The 19093-nt window shown below is 37.5% G+C and overlaps 2 protein-coding genes across 5 annotated transcripts in view; both read right to left on the reverse strand.

Moving 5' to 3' along the window:
* LOC117500128 (zinc finger protein GLIS1) overlaps positions 1 to 7391 on the reverse strand; it is a 41524-nt gene extending 34133 nt beyond the window's left edge. For 2 of the 3 annotated variants that reach the window (XM_034152827.1, XM_034152825.1), the window contains exon 1: positions 7319 to 7391. The gene's annotated coding sequence lies outside the window, so the exon portion shown is untranslated. The remainder of the gene's footprint in view (positions 1 to 7318) is intronic. The other variant, XM_034152826.1, reaches the window with a different exon arrangement.
* Positions 7392 to 9500: 2109 nt separating this feature from the next.
* Positions 9501 to 18032, reverse strand: LOC117500316 (heterogeneous nuclear ribonucleoprotein C). Of its 2 annotated transcripts, none has more exons than XM_034153142.1 (9): positions 17927 to 18032; positions 16221 to 16311; positions 14615 to 14880; positions 13047 to 13080; positions 12790 to 12840; positions 12187 to 12356; positions 11268 to 11381; positions 10986 to 11131; positions 9501 to 10089 (listed from the first exon to the last, which is right to left on the reverse strand). In XM_034153142.1, the coding sequence occupies exons 2-9, from the start codon at positions 16223 to 16225 to the stop codon at positions 9991 to 9993; spliced, it is 885 nt and encodes a 294-aa protein (XP_034009033.1). In that variant the 5' UTR covers positions 16226 to 16311; positions 17927 to 18032; the 3' UTR covers positions 9501 to 9990. The 2 variants fall into 2 exon arrangements, with proteins under 2 accessions (XP_034009033.1, XP_034009031.1); XM_034153140.1 differs by having other exon boundaries at positions 11250 to 11381.
* Positions 18033 to 19093: the final 1061 nt, after the last annotated feature.

A 19093-nucleotide genomic window follows, 5' to 3' on the forward strand; every position in this document is an offset into this window, starting at 1 on the left:
TGCAATTACCAATTATTTTAATTACCCATAACTGCCGATTGTTTCCTAGAATACATGGTAATGATTTGTTCTATAAAATGTCCATCCCAGTTTCTCAAAGCCAAAGGCAAGGTTTTAAAAGGTCAGAGTATTTTTTACATTGTTGTATTGTTACTTTAGGTGAAGCCAAGGATCTAAAATCTGGTATGTAGTAAATATGACGACAAGAGTGAAATTGCAGGAAATGACTAATGAGTTCTGGAAATGTGAACATGTTTAAGAGATTTTCTTAGATTGATGTTGACATCTAATCATCCTGTTTCAGCAGCTAAAGTGCTGTCTCTAATGAAAAATCCCATTTTCTTAACAAACAAGTGAGTTTAAGTCTCACAAAGCAAAGGGCGGTGTGGATCTCGCCCTCATCAGTGCTCACCTATCCCTCCGTGCTCTCCTCTTGGCGCAGCTAAACATTTACAAGCAGGTGTGGATCTGTGAGAAACTCTGACTGAGCGCAGATGGCAGGAAATTCCAGTGAAATGACAGTGGATCGGTCCAAACCACAAGACAGTGTGAGCAGAGTGAACCAGATACAGCAGAAGCAGCGCCTATGGACTGGACTGAGACTCCAAGGCCTGCCAGCATCTTGAAATAGGAGCGGCTTCTCAAGACGTCTGCTAAATCTCTCCTATGATGGACTGAGTCTGGTGTGGTACTACTGACCAACTTCAATGTGTCTTTGAAAACACATTTTGGATGGTACATGGTCTTTGAAACCTCGTAAAAATAGATGATGTTTTGCCTCGAGTGGGTTTTTTATAGCAGTGTGTTTGGCGAAACTTCAATGTTTCTGTCAATAGATCAGGCAGGACTATGTGAAGCAACACTTTCCAGCTCTGCATGAAGCACTGCTCTTAATTATGTCATAGGAGAACACACTTACTGTACACACCTCAACGCACAACGAACAGCTCTGCGAATAACAAATAATACATACACAAGTCATGTAAATTACGTATATTGTGGGATTACAATTATTATTTCATGGGCTGTTTGCAAATGTGTACAATATACAGATATAATAATTTACTTCAATGCATTTGAATGGCCACAGATTTGAAGCATTGGGATCAGCCTTAATGTGAGAACCTGATTTGTGTGCCAGACCACTACTACTAGAAAACAATAGCTTTCTAAAATAAGACAGTGAAAGTTTTGGAGTCGTATTGCATTACATTTGGGATCGGAGGGGAAGGAATGAAGCTGAGAGAGTGCGGTAAGGAGAAAAAAAGGCAAACTCACTCAATTTGAATTAATACTGTCAAAATACACCAATATATTTTCTGTCTGAGCATCACTGTATAACTCATATTTCAGTTTATATTCAACATTTCTCCCTGTGATTTTAGCTGGCCCTCTGGATCCTTTAAAACACTCTTTTTTTGTACTTAAACTTTGAAATGTAAATTGGTATTTCCTCTGGGAGCGGATGAAACGCCGAAAGGTTTGTGTGCTCTGCATCTGCTTCACATTTTCTGTGAGGCATCATCAATCTTGACAGATCCCTTTTAATTTAACTGCTTTATTTGTTATGCTTGTATGTTAGCTTTATGTGGCTTCCAGTTATAATATGTAAACTGTATTGCAATTACCCCCTCGACATGGTCTTCTCTTAAGTGTACATGTCCCAAAACTAACTCATGCAATAACAGTACATTATGTTGCTACTGGCGACTAAATACTCTGTAAGACTGTCATTTCAATTTGACACAATATTCTCATTGTGTAAGACTGTTCGGCCTTCCTGCATTATATTTTCCAATTTGCATGCTGTAATACAGTTTTCTGCTTTTCACTGATTTAATAAAAACTTGCTGTAACGCACCTCCCACCAAAGACCTCATGGGATATAAACTAATTAGCTTTATTGTGTTATCCTTTATATATGCCTTGTGTAATCATCTACAAACTTGAAACACCGCAGCTTCATGAAGTAGAATCAATAGGTTGTCAAACTAATTTAGCAAGCAGAAGTAAATCTATCCTTAAAGCAATTCTAATCAGTATTTTTCATATTAAAATTGCAATGGCAGTGTATATTATACGCTTTCTGCTCAGCATCAAACAGCTGACAGACCCAGTTACTCAGGCGGGTGAACATAAAGGAACATTGAGCAGCTAAAGAGCCAAACATTTCCCACAGGAGTTGGTGGAATCTACACCAGAACTAAAAGGAAAATTACTTTTGGTTTTAGATGAATTCAGAGGCCAGAAACATGACTCCAAATACATGCTAATGTTGGTCAATATCTGCTGGATGTTCAAATAAACAACTGCCATATCAACTTGACTATGTCAGACATTGTGCCCAAGTGGCCAAAAAACAACGGCTACTGCTTTGAAATGAAGAACAACAAATCTCAAAAGGCTGTAGCTACTGGACTTCACAACAGTATGACATTCAGCATGCAGCTATTTTTCCATTTATTTGGCTTATTTAACTATAACCTGACAAACCAAGCAAGCAATAAGTGAACTGGAGAACTACCAAATTAAATTAAATGTATTTTGATGCAATTTATCATAGTTCTAATACATAAGCATGAAACTGCTATTTGGCTTTCCACGAGTAGATTAAATAGATAGCATTCAGTTAACTCAAGTAGCGCTCAATACCTACATTTCAAGTTATATATAGAGAGTGGTGGAAGAAGTATTCTGATGCTTTACTTGAGTAAAAGTATCAATACTTACAATAATATTATGGTCCAAATACTTAATTGCAAATAAAAGTCATGCATTCAAAATCGTACTTAAGTAAAACTATTATCATTCCTTAAAAGTACAAATTGTGCAGAAAATGGCCTTGTGTGTATATAATTATATTTATACAGTATATTTGACATTTCTAGATAATATTGTTGCATTTTACTGTTGTAGACAAACAAAGTTCTGATTGACTTTCTGTAAAATATTTAAATAATTGGACTCTTTTGTGACTTAAATATGTGTTAACTAGTTTGGTTTTTAAAGATGTATTTTCTTAAAAGTAGCTAAAGCTGTTAAATAATTTACCTGTGAATTGTAGTGGGGTGGAAATACAAAGTAGCAAAACATTGAAATACACAAGTAAAGTACCTCACTTAGGTACTTCCCACCTTTGTATGTACACTTTTTACAGTTCCACTCTGAAACATACCACTTTCTACACACAAAAACCGGAAGTGTTCAATTTAACGGCGATTATCCTTTGAACACATACCTGTTCTCATCAACTCCCCGGTGAACTTCGCCGTCTGTTTGGGTAGCTATGTTGGTCCAGTTGTAACTTATTATCATGCTGCTTTAATGTTTAATAATCCCTTTAGAAAGAAGCTTGAAATCCGGAAAGTCTGTTTCTGACCAGGTACGTTTCCGTTACCATCGCCGCAGAAAACGCGAAGGGGAAAAAACGTCTCTGACAAGCTAGCAGTTAGCATTATTTTCCGGGAGAACCGCTCCATATTAAATGTGTTTTTTTGTTACCAGAGGTTTAGTTTATCACAATATCTAGCGGCTGGTGAACTCCGATGAGTTTAATCCCAAAAAAGCAGACTTTTAAATTGGTGTTGTGGAAGAAAAAACAACTCGCCATGGTAACCGGAGTGGACGTTACTTTCCAACCACTTACAAGTGACAACAACAGTAGTTGACAAACAGCCAATCAGAATGCAGCTCAGCAACGGACAATTAGCTCTGAGCATGCGCAATGCTTTCTCTAAACAAAGGGACTTGACGTTGTGCGTCTTATCGAGCACAGCCCATTTAAAACACCATTACAAATTATTATCATATTAGTATCATGTTATTATTATTTTTCACAATCACAAAAGTTAATATAACTCGAAAAAACTCCGTATACAGTTTTCATAAATGAAATACAACAATATAGACAACTTATTGAACATTCTACTTAAGCCAAAACCTTCTGATGATTGATATGCAAATGTTAATATTGTGTGAAGTGCTAAATCCTTTTTTTCCAGATTTAATTTACTTACCCTTTGACCCCTAGAATATTTGTAACTGTACCTGTCTATTGTTTTGGCCAAAATGTTGAATAATTATAAATAAAAGTAGAAACCAAGGATTTTTATGTCATGCATTATGGCAAAAATAAATGCACGTGGCCCCTCTCTTTATATACACTCACGCACATTAAAATGTTGTCGTTTTTTCTAAATCATATTTTTTTGTGAAGTCTGTTTTGAAGTTAAAGTTCATGGTGCAACTTTTGCTAAACACTATGGTTTACTTTGGTTTTCAAACGTACATGTTGCTGCTAATACTTGGACTTCACTTGTAATGTAGTCATTTGAACATGTACTTTAATAAAGGATCTGAATACTTAATCCACTACTGTCCAACAACTCATTAAAGCGGAAAGAAAAATGGGTTTGCGTGCAACTAAATATGGAACCTAAACCAAAGAGGCTGAATACCCACACGCACATGTCATTAATGCATTTTTTTAATATAACGTATTGTGAGAAGAACCCCAAGCAAGGATCTGGAGTTTATAATAATCATGTAGATAAAAATATGTATCATGGAATTATTAAAATCCCACTAATTTACTGGACTCTGTTAAGAAGAAATGTTCTTGGAATTGAAATAACTTCTCAAGTAAACATGATTTAAAAAGACATTTGCCTGCAGTTAATACACACCAGAAACAATGTTGAAACAGTTACGTCTGATACTCACAACTCATAGCGAGTCCTATTACCCCGCTGTGTCACCCTTGGGTGTTGCAAAAGAGCAGGCACCTCTAAGCCAGGAATAACATTTCTGAAGCAAAACGAGTTCTGCTTATAGGGCAATCACTGTGAATGTCCGGGAAAGGTATGTAGGGAGCGCAGAGGAGAAAAACAAGTGACACATTATTTCATCAGAAAACTATGAACCCAGGCAGCGCTGTCAAAAAGCAGCAGTTCAAACTAGCAGGAGATCGGATGTGACAAATTCATACTGCAGGCTGTTTCTTTTCATGGTACCAAATATTTATGTAAGAGAAAGCAAATTTGTTTCTTGCCTGAGACTAATAACTCCCATATGATGGGACTAGTCTCTCAGTCACTTTGAACCCCTAATTAAATACATTAGGTCATCTGTGTAAACATGAGTTTTTAAGGGGTATTAGTAAGTGTACTGGGACTTAAATGACCTCTGTCGTCCACCAGAGGGGATTGCATTAATAAGTTCCAAACATTTCTCAAATTGTTATAACATTTACTCAAAGTAAACAAAAGACAGATTTTCTCAACAGGTGTTTCCATCGACTGGCTGTGTGCAAGTAGTAAGAAGAGGGTGTAACAAGATTACATAATGAAAAGTGCTCTAGTAACTCCACATTTTCCCTAAGAGCTGAATTGGTTTCTTCTACATGTGGTGTTTTTAATTTACCGCCATTTGTGTTTTTCTGTTTGGGGATATGCTTGTTAGAGGATTCGCTTTGGGGATAATTCGATTTCTGGCCAAACATTTGATCAAAAGATAAATACGACTGTCATGTTTTTGTGCTCCAATCACACAGGAGGAAACTGTTAAAGTCCTAACAAGACTTTAAAGCAGCCTTGAAGCCTATCTAGAGCTTTGAGGAAGATTTAGAGCATTGCTGTTTATGTACCAACTTTTTCAACCTCAGACAAGAAATACACTTTTTTAAATGTCTCTGTCACAGCAAAGGTGCAGATTCACAATGTACAAGCAGAAACTAAGAAGAGGCAGACTTTTAATTTCAACACAAGGTCTAATACAGCTTTTTCTGAGTTGTCATAATTCATCGCTGCTGAAGGTTATGAGGTTGATAACTCCAGAAATACCTTGAGTTAAGGTTATTTTTTGTCATGTAACAGCTTTGACTCAAGGTCCACTTTCTCGCAGGTTTGGGAGCGTTTCACTTTATCACACAGTCTTCAGCAGATTACCAATGTCAAGAATGAACTTGAACAAAGTGTTGCATCAAAATGTATGTGCTTAATCAAACTGAGCTTTCTGTGTGTCCTCATCTAACCCTGAATGTATTAAGTATTGGCGCATATACATGTAGCTGCCAATAAACTAAATTAAATGTGTCACTGAATAAATTATAAGTAATCTACATCACATGGAGAATCAATGGATTCTGTTTTGGGGGTTCATTCTTTCACTATGATGAAAACATATTAAAACTGTTGTTTGTATTTTGAAAAAGCCAGCCTCCTGTATAATTGAAATGCTTTTGTTGTTTCTGAGGTGTGAAATCAATATGAACTATTGGGTGAAACAAATCTTGGCTCCTTGTTGTCTTTCGCTCCTATGGCTCCATCTGAGCACATGAACAATCAATCTGGTGTAATACATAATCACTGACTGAGTATCAACATCCTGATCAACTTCCAAAAGGCATTGACGAAATGGTGTATTTTACGGAGCAGCACAAATCTTTTTTATTACCCTTTAATTGCCACATATAATTAAATGAGGTAACTGATGAAATTAATATGACTCAGCACTCTACACCTCTGTGCAATGGGAGCACTGGCAGAGGCTTGCGAGTATAAAGCAGCTCCGTGTCAGTGATACCATGAGACTAATGATTAAAACAAGCCTCCTCATCTGTTTGGCTTCCAGAAAGCCAGATTTCCACCCCCCGCGCAGCACTTTTCATTCCAGCAACATTACATAAATCAATGCTCTGCAGAGGAGGAGTGGAAACGAGAAGTCCCAGAAGTAATAAGGGGGAAAAATATCCCATTTGGGTAAGAGTTCACTACAGTATAGAGAAGCATATCTATTAATGGTCTTCCTTAACTCCTTATTGCACAATCAAAACAAGTTATTGTGAAATTCTTGGTACAATTAGACCTAGTAATAACATTTGTAGAACTATAGTTTCCGCTCTTTAGGGAAGTTTTTCCTTATGTATCATACACTTTTTCAATGTTAGTGGTTGTAAAGTTGTTGAAAAATCCACCAAACAATGCTTCATGTTTCAGCTGGAGTGACTTTATGGGTAACTGCCAACATTTACAGTGATGTAGCTTAATACTTATTCATTTGTTCCTTCAAGCTCATTGTTAAAAGAGGAAAAAGCTGATTTTTAGGTGATAAACTGAGCAGTAAAACACTGAATCTGCATTAAAACGTGTCTCTGAAAACATGTTTATCTAAAACACAACATGCATCATGTGGTAACGTGTCGTTGTCACTTTAAATCACCATGACAACGTGGTTTCCACTACTTAAATACATGAACGTATAACTTATTATACATTTAAAACACATTATAAGTATAGTTAGATCACTTTAAAATTCTTACCGTGTTGGGTCCACTTATAGTTCACACAGCTTCACACGGTCTGTGCCTCGCGCTCGCTGCTCGCAGGTTGTGCTTCCCACTGTCACTGCACGCTCTATGCAGCGCGAGCCCCTCTGCATGTGGTATTGCTATGCGCACATGCACGCTCGCGCAGGACCACTTTTTGTGTGTATCTTGAGTGAATTTAGTTAATGAAAATGTCTGTTTCTTTTATTGTGTATCTACTTATTTATTGTACGTTGGTTTGTTTGCTATTTTTGGGTTTCTGTTAACTGAGTGAGATTCTATGTAAGAAAAAATACCATGTGACCCCAAATAAAGAATACAAAAAACAGACAAAGGAAATGTCTGTGGTAGGCCTAGGCCTACTATACAGTGTTATTATAAGAATAAATGACCAAACTATATTTTTTATCTGAGTATGCAAAGCTCAGTAATGACTCACTTCATTTAAGTCGCCTCAGGCACAGACGCTGATAAAAATGAAAACCTAAATTCATAAAATAAATTAACATAAACTGGAAATTACTTGCTAAAGATTCAATTGAGACCAATTTGAAAGCGTTTTTTCCTTTTATTTGGGGTTTATTCCGTTTTTTTGTATTGAAAGCATTTGATTAAATAAGGTTTTGTCCATGGTCATTTGCAGTGATTTTGACTTTATTATAACACAGTGGTTCCCAACCTACAGGTAAATCTAAGGGATTTCAAAAATAATAACCAGATGGGAAAATAGGAAAATAAAGAAACAAAATAACCTTGATATAAAATAATTTGATGTGGAAACTTTCCCTATTGATGATATGCTCACAACTCCAAGAGACGTGCAACCTCCGACGAGGGGTGCTGAGCCAATGTTGATTGATTCTAAAGAGTTACAAGCAACACAGTTTAGAGATAGGAAGAAAGACAAGGTTAAGAAGATCTATTACACAGGTGGGAAGTAACTAAGTATATTTACTCAAGTACTGTACTTTTTGAGGGACTTGCACTTTACTTGTATTTCAATTTCATGCTACTTTTTACTTTTACTCCACTACAATTCAGAGATTGAGTACTTTTACTCCATTACATTTATTTTGTAACTTCAGTGAAATGTGAAATATAATCAACTCTTAAATGAGACTTTAGTTCCACCTGGAGTAAATTCACAAGCTACCCTGCAGTATACAAAGTCATTACAACTAGCTGCACCTTTACCAGCTTTGATAACACTTTAATGATCAATCATTATAAAACATATCATATATATTATTCTGAAATGGACCAATCTGCATAATAATTCCTTTTGCTTTTAGTACTTTAAGTATATTTTGATGCCGATACTTTTACTTGAATAACCTCTTAATTGCAGGACTTTTACTTGTAACAGAGTATTCCTACACTCTGGTACTTCTACTCAAGTAGGCCTACAAGATCTGAGTACTTCTCCCACCCCTGCTGTTACACACCTGCACAAATAGATGTCCTCAGCGAGTTTCCTGCCTGCTGCTCACCTGACTTCCTTTAGCATTACCAGCATGCACAGCTATTACTGATAGAGATCTTTACGGCTGCATTTACCATTGCAGTTGCAACATTTTCTAAATTAGTTTAGTTTGTGTTTTAAGATTATTTAGTCAAACACATAACTGGCCTTTTATATGAAGGTCCTGCACACGAACAGATGTTTTCAATTACTCTGGGTAATTACAGCTCAGGCGAGGTTTACAAATTGATTTCATGGCCACTCAAGAGTTTATGAAACATCACTGTTCAGCTCTTGTTTGGTAAATGTGAAGTTTATCACAAAATCTCCTGTCTCCATTTATTCAGTGTCATGACCACGGCGGCACCTTCTGGCGGTCTGTGGTAACACATCTGTGATTTGTTCCTTTCCAAATGTACAATAATATAAATACAGCATAATTTGATCAGTTCATAAAGCTTACAAGTTTTTGAACATGAATGGGATTTTAAAAAATAAAAAAGGACCAAATTAACCACTGTTACCCCACTGATCCCCTCCAATTATTGTCATGGTAAACACCACTAGATTTGATATTATATTTGACCCTTCATCTATTAAAAATCTGCATCAGTTAAGTGAGTTTACTTTATCCACAGTCTACAAAATCCACAGTTTCCCCCTCAGCAATCTTCACCTTAGTTTATTTGGAAAAAATAAAATACAGAAAAACGATTTACATTTTAATATTTTATTGCAATTTATTCCTTTACAGTTAAACTGAATAGTATAAAAAAAACTGACATTAACATACAGACACACAAGGTCAAACAAACTCACTGATGATGACACAACCAAAACACATTAAACTTAATAAAAACGGTCTTTCGTAGCTGAATTGTTGTCCTCTTGCGTTAAGACATGTCCGTCGAGCTGTCGTCTCTGAGAACATTTACAGTCCGTGTTTCCTTCTTCTCCCGGAGACAATACCGACGCAGTAAAAACAGACTGGATCTACAGCTAGTTATTTCCTGTTACAGCAACACTGGACAAAATAAACAAAATCGACTTTGGGACAACAGAGTGTGTGTGCACCATGCTTGGGTGTGTGTGTGTGCACCATTTGCATTTCATATCTACAACATGAGTGTTAAAACAGGAGTCCGAGTTCCTACTGGAAGCTGTGTCTTTCGCAGCATGCTTCGGTGGAAAGTGAGGTCCACGCCTACGAGTCATCTTCACCGTTCACACTGTCGCCATCATCATCTTCAATGTGCTCGCCTTCCTCTTCCTCATCATCGTCATCCCTCTCTTGACTCTTCACCTGCCGGTCGAAAGAACATTTTAGGGATGAGATTTGATACACTTTTCAAAGTCAAAGTCAGCTTTATTGTCAATAATTCTACATGTTGTACATCCAGAAATATCGAAATATCGTTTACCGCAGTCCTACAGTGTGACATATATACATCAAACAAAAAGGGCCTAGATAAACATGGTATACATTAAACAAAACAAAGGGCCTAGATAACCGGGGTATACAGTTTAAAATGTTAATAATATAATTTAAGTGTTCAAAGTACTGTTTCAGTGCAGTAGCAGCCGAGATGGGCAGAAAAGTGAGTTTAGGGGGTTTGAGTCCAGGAACATTTGGGGCAGGGGAGAAAGGTCGGTGGCAGGGTGGAGAGTTCAGGGGAGAGATGTCAGAGGGCGGAAGAGATGATTAACAGCATTATTGGGGCATGTATTTTAAATATGCAAATGTCAGGCACAAATTCAGGGACATAACACGGCAATCATATACAAATCTTTATATCAAAAGGGGTAAAGGTTTTATAAAGTGTTTGTGGAGAGATTTCTTTAGGATTACAGAATTATACTGCTTTGCTAATATTGTTGTTGAAAAGTAGCTAGAGCTGCAAAAGCCAACAATACAGTGGCAGCAACTTGCAATCACAAGGCGTACATCTTTTTTTGTCCATTTTACTCTCAACAGGAGCATAACTTAGAAAATTAACATTATACTATATTGAAGAAGACTTGAAACTAGCGATTGAGATTTAAAACTCATTAGTAAAATGTTTACCGGGGTAAAAAATGAATTAAGAGGTAGGATCATTTTCTCATTTCCTCTGCATTGCCTTCACAATCACAGAAGACCCGCATTTTATATATGAAATGCATCTGTAGCTTTGCAAAAATAAACAATGGCATTCGCACCTCTTCCTCCTCCAGCATGTCTCCCTCGTCGTCTTCATCCTCGTCAGAGTCGTTTATGTCCCCCTTCCTTTTCAGCCCGTCCACCTTCTTGCTGCTCGGGTGTGGAGGTGAAGTGACCTCGCCTGGCTCCGTTTGCATACTCTTAGCTTCAGACGGAAATTCAGACATCACAGTCAGAATACTCGTGGCACTGTGCAACACAATCTGGTAAACATGCTTTTGTTTGTGACAGTCAGACATGCTCTCCTCCACATTTAAACATACTGTGTTTCCTCTGCATACCCGACTTCTTGCCGTGGTCCTTATCCATGCTGTCCAGGCTCTCCAGCAGGTCGTCCACTTTGCTTTTGATTTGAGACAACTCCCGTTTGATGGTCTGCAGCTCGTCCACTTTCACTGCAGAGAGAACGAGTACGACGATTAGAAAAATGTCTCTGTGAGCCACTCGGGGTCATATACCTTCTCATCAATGACACATTTAAAACCAGCTAAAATGATTTGTTTGACTGTAGGGCTGTAACTATTACCCAAAAAAAAATAAAAATAAAACTAGAAAGTAAATTAAAAGTTATATTTCACTCTTGGTTAATCTTGACAACTTCAGAGACCCCAAGACCAAGTTTTAAGTATTGCATGTTTTATCAGACAATATATTTTACACACAGTAATATGATGGTAGGGTCCAGCAGAAAATCCTCACATTGAAGTGCTGTAACTAGAACATGTTGGCCTTTTTGTCTACCGACTAAACAGTTATTTTGAATATCAAAATTGTTGTTGGTACATTTTCTGTCAATCGACTAAGTTTCAGATCTAAATCTTATATTTTCTCAGCTCATTGTTGAAATGAGTCAATTGTTTGATTAGCAAATACATGAAAAAACAGGAAATACTTACATTTGAGAGATTGAAATAAGCTTAAATGAGATTTTGTTAATAAATTATGATTGTTTATCAAAACTGACTTAATTCAGCCTTTATCTGGCATCCCCACACCTAGTAATTAATTTAAATATGTAATAAATACATTAAAATAAATATTTACGCCTGTATCCTGGTACTTCAACCTTTAGGCATTAAAGCATTTTTCAGGAGATGAAAACATGTTAGTAGGATTTTCATTTCTCCCAAGTAAAAAGACTTCATAAACAACGTCTGTGCAGCACCCTGCAGAGACTGATAAAGCTCCAGATCATCTCACTTGTTCTGGACGAGGATGTCCTCTGACTGCTCTTGGAGGAAGTGGAGAAGCTGCTCTTTGTCCGCCGGCTGCTTCCTCCGCTCAGGCTGACCCGCGGACGCTTGGAGGGGATCACGGCCCGCGACAAGGGGGGGGGAGGAGCGGGAACACGGGACGGGTACGAGTACATTCTGCATCAAACACAGCACAATGCGGTGGAAATGAACCGTTTTATTCAAGGAGTATAAACAGTAGTTGATGAATGTGTCATCTACTCGTCTATTAAGTGTTACTTTCAGGGTTGACAATTGTTTCAAAGACAGCATATTGTTTCAGACAAAACTGGACTAGAATTCTTTGTGGTGGAAATAAACCATTATATTCAACAAGGTATTGACTAATTGATAGGTTTATCCCCTACTGTAACATTCTGGAAGTTAAAAGCGTTACTTTCATTGATAAACTTTTATTTTTTTATTTTTTTTTACATATTTGCAGCATTTATTAAAGTGAGGGGAAGAACATCAGGAGAAATAGGAAATACTAACCTATGAGGGAGAGACAAAAAAGGTAATTTTTCATTCCGTTTCTTCATAAAATGACAAAGGGATATGTTGAACTCACCTGTCGTAATAATCTCTCTGAAAGTCATAGTCGAGTTCGAAGGAGGAACTACTGTTGAGACAGAAAAACAAGAAGAGTCCGTTTAAGGGAAACAGAGACGCTGAAGTTGCGTCAAGTCAGCTGAACTTTTATATGTATATTTCTCTGTCTTAGCCATCCTCCCTAGCGGTATTTTTCTAGAAAAAACGTGGATAAACTGAAGTATCATAGTGACACCTGTACATGTCCCCAGCTGAGCACTTGGTAGTTTTTTTTACCTGTGTGGTTTGGGTTCTCCAGCCAGGTTGATGTCTGAGGAAAAGAAAACAGAAAAAAGCTCAATTAGAAAGAGAAGCAGAGGTTCAATCTCTGCAACCGACACAGTTTACAATATCAGACAATTTAAATACGTTCAAAAAGATTATTTAAAGGACAGGTGTCATGGCCATTTCTACTGATCATAATTCCATTGTTGAGGTATACTAAAATAGATTTATACTGTGCAATTTTCCAAACTCACATTGGTTTCTCATACAGCATCTCTGTAAAGTATGTGTATTCACCAGGTATTCACTCTCTGTCCTAAACGGCTTGTTCGAGCTCCTGCCCCCCCTCCCTGTGAGCCCAGTGTGCTCTGATTGGTCGAGAAGCTGACAGGCTCGTTGCTGCTCGCACACACACAGACACATACACTGCTGCAGGAGCAGACAGGCTTGCCGATACAGCTAGAACAAGCTAAACTCATCCTGAGCACACACAAACACTCACAGCCGAAGTAAAAACCGTAAGTGTGGCTTGATATTGAGTAAGAAAAAGGTTTATAACTCTGTGAGAATGGGTCTGCGGAGAGCATTTCTCCGCGATCCCAACGTAGTAGTCCGAAAAACGTTTACCCATTTAAACAGTCGTGGTAGATACGTTGTTTGTTTTAAACATCATAAATACACAAACAACAATGAATACTTACAGGTTGTGTACCCGAATCTCCCGCTGGTCCAAACATAGTAGGAACAGCATCGTTCTTCAGTGCCCTACGCTGTACATATCCGGCATGAATCGCTGAAAGGTTTGGGAAGCTTTGTTTCGTGAAAGGCTGGCAGATGGTGCGGCCTCTGGGCACTGTGACGTGTGACACGTCACAGTGCCCAGGAAGAAAATGAGAAATCTCCAACGAGGTGTTTAGAGTTTTACTCGCTACAGGGTGTACTTTGAGGGTTTTGACTCTGCAGACCGTTTACATGCATAAAAACCTTCATAACACACAAGGGGACGGGTAATAACCGGAAAAGCATGACACCTCTCCTTTAAAGAAAATAAAAATACTGTAGGAGATGGCTTGTAATTAGAAATCAAGCTTGTAAAAATATTTTGAGAGTCAAGGTTGTGGATTATTCACTGACAGATGAAGTGGATTAAAAAATGTATTACGCAATTGCTGTTTTTCATGATTTAAAGCAGACTTTTTTTTGTCTAACAGAGTCTTTCACGTTGCAGGAGATCAAAAATATATACACACACAACTGTCAAGTATGTCGTTTGTTTACATTTGTATTATTCTCTTTGTTTTGTGAGGTACATTTACTTCAAAACTTTAAATGAAGGACTTGTGCTTTGCTTAACGTGGTGACAAGCTGTTGGGAACCACTGTCCTTCTGAAAACTGCTTTAAATAAAACAGCTTGACCTTAGAATATGTCTATTGAATGACCTATGCAATAAGTTTAAAAACTAAATCCTCAAGTGCTATGTGGCTCTTTGCTGCATGTCATCACTTTTCTCGCCCACCTATCCTACTCTACTTTCATTAAAGCAAAAAAAAAAAAATCCTAACACAATTGGATCCTCACCGAGAACTTGGCCGACGATCATCCTCCCGTCCTCTCCGTCGACAGCAGAGCGCGCCGTCCTCTCGTTGAGAAACTGGACGAAGGCGTATCCCTTGTGCACGGAGCAGCCCACGATCTTGCCGTATTTGGCGAAGATGGACTCCACGTCGGCCTTGGTGACCAGCAGGGTGTTGAGGTTCCCGATGAACACCCGGGAGTTCAGGGAGCGCTGGTCCGTCTTGTTGGTGACGTTGCTGGCCATGAGGCTGGCGGTGGTGGGGGAACGACTAAAATGGGAAGAAACACAGAGAGACAGGTCACATGTTTAGTGGCAGAATATTTAATTAATTCCTCTGATATTCTCCTGCTGTCCCCGTGTTAAATACTGGCGAGTCCCTCACGCAGCTGTGAATCAAGACAACAGTGTAGAATATAATCAAATCTAGTGCAGATAACAAAGGATAAACCCACAGGAAGTTAAGGGGGGGATATGAGGCTATTTACCCTTTTTGTTTCAACAGGAGAATCCAAAACCTGTCCTAAAATTGGTCTGACATGTTCCTTGTATAAAGTCTTGCTGCATATTTTCCCCCATCTAATAACACATTTCTAAGTTTCTCAGTCTAAATATAGATCATTTTCTTATTATGCACCACATTCTGGGACAAACCAACCAAATTAAGCATACAATTGGAGGCCTGAGCTAAGTAAAGCATACACCGACTCAAGTTTTTAGTAATCATATTATCTCCAGAATGACAATCAGACTGAATTTTAGTCCATAACAAAAATTAAAAAAGCAACATTTTGACAGCAGCATATTTCCACTTTCTGAAGCGTGTAGCTGCTTTTATCAAGGAACTTCATTTAAGTATTTGTATACAAAACAACATTATGCTGCAATATACAAGATAAAGTATTAAAAAAATAAATCCCTTTCATGCTGTAGAGAAGGTTGAACATTCGGCTGATTTAAGAGTTAAAGAATGCTACTGGACTTAATATTTAAGGTATTTTAAAGTGAGATGTTGTACTTGTATGGTATCATTTGTACCAATAGTACTGTTTTGAGTTTGATCAGTTTGGGGTTTAGAGTCAGTGCTAATTGTTGGCGCTTTAATACAGTATTGAAAAAGGGGTGGCCAATGTGTTTATTTCTGGGTATTAGTCAGTTGAAAATGCTGGTGAAGGCAGCGTAAAACTATTATCCATTTCACTCAGCAGGAGAACATTTTAATGACTAAACTGTAATTCACCATTAAGACCAGTAGAGGACAGCATTTAAGATAAAGAAATGTAATCTGATGTCATGCTCCATAAAAAAGGGGAGAAAAAAAATAAATTCTATATACTGCTCTATAAAGATCTCAGATTTGTAAATCACCGATAAACTACTTTATATTTACTGGATTGTCTCTGTAGTCCAGCTCACTCATGATCTAATAAAGAGGGTGTGTTATTATTCTAGTAGACGCAAGGAAGGATCAGAGAACCATATAAAGCCCAGAACCGTATCAATTGGAGATGGAAAGTGATCCCCGATACAGCAAACATGAAAACATTAGTGTGATCAACAGTGTACCCCCACCCCCCCGGGGTGACAGGGGGTTGAACATTCATCACTCACTCCATAGCGTCTGTGTGCAGTCGTCTGAGGTTTCACACTGAGGGCTGGGATCAGTTTGGGCTGTCACGACCTTCGCCCCTCACGATAAATACTGAGGTGACAGAAAACACACTCAGTCAAGCTGAGCAGGGTTATGATGTACCAAGTCTTACCTGGTTGGAGTGTGTACATGAGATGAGGCAAACAGAAAATCACCTCAAATAAAAGAAATAAATATAGGTATGCGTCTCCAAGAAAATCCCATTACAACAAGCTACTCTGGGACTGAATCCTAACCATAATGCATGTTAACGTGATATATCTATGGCTATTAAGCATGAACTCTGGGAGAATATTGTATTTATCCAAGAGTAAGGGAAATCTAAACCGAACAAAACCATTACAATCATCACCAACTTGACTTGAAAAGTCGAAAGGCAGGCCCAACATATCCCATATGTAGAGGAGTTTGAATATTATAAACACAGTAGGTGAAGCCCTTTAAGAGCTTGTGTATACAATGATAAAGTCATATTTTAGAATGTTATCATAGGCATTTTCATGTGTAAAACATATAAGTCAGGTGTCAAATGTAGTAATTATCTAGGCCTAGTTAAATACCATCTACTCCTACAATTGATAGTAAAAAAAAATATGAGTCCTTATCTAATACTCTTTTAGCATGAAGTAATATCATTGTAAATATTAGACCAGTTAAGAATTAGACCTCTTTAAAATCGAAAATAAATCACAATAAAAGTAGCCTACACATAAAATAATAATAGTAAAGAATTAGAGTAGAGAGATTGAGGGGAAATAAGAGATGTAATACATAACTTAAAGCTTTATATTATAGGACCATGCCTTTGTTTTTAATTTAGTAGTATTTCCCCTGAATGTGAACATTTCTCTTGTCTCTTATGAACAGTCTATGGGAGCTTGTGGGTGTTTCTGTGGCCTGGGGGTGAATGTGAAGGCGTGATTTCATTTTGATACACAAACAGCCATAATACTCATTCAGATCAACAAACGTTTAATTAATCAAATGTGTATTTTTTTGTAACGACATGCAACAAAACTGAGGCCACCGGAAGACCACTTCCAAAAGCAGAAAAATCTCTCTTGCATCAAAAAGGGGAGAAAAAGAAAAAACACTGGAAAAATCTACTCTTGATCCAGAAAATCCAAAACCATCCACCAAACAGCGCCACCAAAAGGCCTCGGTGAAAAACACAAGGCCGGCTAGCCAACCACAACTCGAAAAGCATTAAAAAAGATAGAGATCAGACCAGTTCCTCTGCTTGCAAAAAACAAAACCTGCAAAAGAGTGACGAAATCTGCAATAAATCATGGATCAGGGAGAAGCTGCGACTATAAAAACCAACAAGAGCCTCTTAGCTATGAGCTAGCTTAGCTTAGACAAAACGGTCCCGTCAAGGAAAAATCTTCACAATAAACGCAGGAAAACCAAAGCTACACAATCTTGCGAAAAATGGAAGAAACAGCAGCTAAGATGCATCCAAAAGAGTGGCGTTTCTTAAAAAACACAATCAGCGTGTGTGTGTTTTCTTTCAGTGGGAAAAGAGCGAGTTAGCATAGCTAGCTACCTCGCTAGCTAGCCATCACATAACGCTGGTAAAATAGAAAAAGCATCGTTGCAAAAATTCCAAAAAGAAAAGAAAAAGGAAGGAAAAATAAACAAAAATGTCTGGGAACAAAATACTCACCACGACCTTTAGGGTAAAATGTCTTGCTTTCAGTAAAATGTGTGACTACAGGCCGTCCTTTTATGAAGCTCTGAGCAGCTTTCTCTTACCACCGAGCTGTGATGGCGGTGGCGCAGTACTGGAAAAGGATGCTTGTTTTGGATCATAAAACACCCCGGGAAGGCGGGGTCTGTGATTGAGAGAACATTCAAACAGTACCACCCACTCCGATGTGGCCTGGTGTTTAAAACATACTCACCTGTTGTCTTTGAAAGTCAGTCTTTCCTTCCTACAAATATTTCTGCCTTGATTTCGTCGTCAACTAGGGTTTTAACTTTGTCTGTTTTACATAAGGAAACGGGTATTTAAGTCATAATTGTGAATTATGTTTAAAATGTTATTTTTGAGATTAATGGCAAATCACAAACCCTTTTTTTTTCAGTTGTTGTGAATGATGCTGAGGTGATGTCATTCTATGGCTGAATCAATTAGTTGATTGACAGGAAGAAATAAATACTAGTTATTATGAAGAAGTCACTTTTCAAGCATAGATTCCCTGTTTTATGTGCTTTATTGGGAACATGTGCCCACTGCTTCTGTCTTATTCAAGAGATATCTGAGTGTTTTTTAGGTTTTAGACTGGTGATAAGACCATATTAAATTGCAATCACTGTCGGCTTTATATACTTTACTGGCATTTTTCACAAATCGTTAGATTTTATTCAGTACCTAAATTGTTCGTTGCGGTCCTAAAGTCATGGTTTGTTATGTGTACCATGATGCATTTTCAACATCTGTAGAATAATTCTGTTAATGACATGACTCCACAAACAATTACAATTAAAATGTAATTTAATCGTTTATTATTTCCCTTTGAAAAGTATTTTACAGTCACAGTACATTTTACTATTAAAACACAATAATGACACAGCTGGTTTGGCTTGGGTTTCCCTGAATGTGTGTTGAAGTTTACTTGAGTTTCAGTAAACAATTCAAAGTCTGCAAATGTGTGTTTATAAAAACTACCTGAGGTGCTAGATAGGCTGGATCAGATGGAAACATATTACATAAATGCAAAACTGTAATTACAACACTTTTTCACTATGCAGGAAATTAATATCATAATTTATAATAATAATAATAATAATAATAATAATAATAATAATAATAATAATAATAATAATAATA

Source organism: Trematomus bernacchii, unplaced genomic scaffold (assembly GCF_902827165.1).
Source record: "Trematomus bernacchii unplaced genomic scaffold, fTreBer1.1, whole genome shotgun sequence".
NCBI classification, from domain to species: Eukaryota; Metazoa; Chordata; class Actinopteri; order Perciformes; family Nototheniidae; genus Trematomus; species Trematomus bernacchii.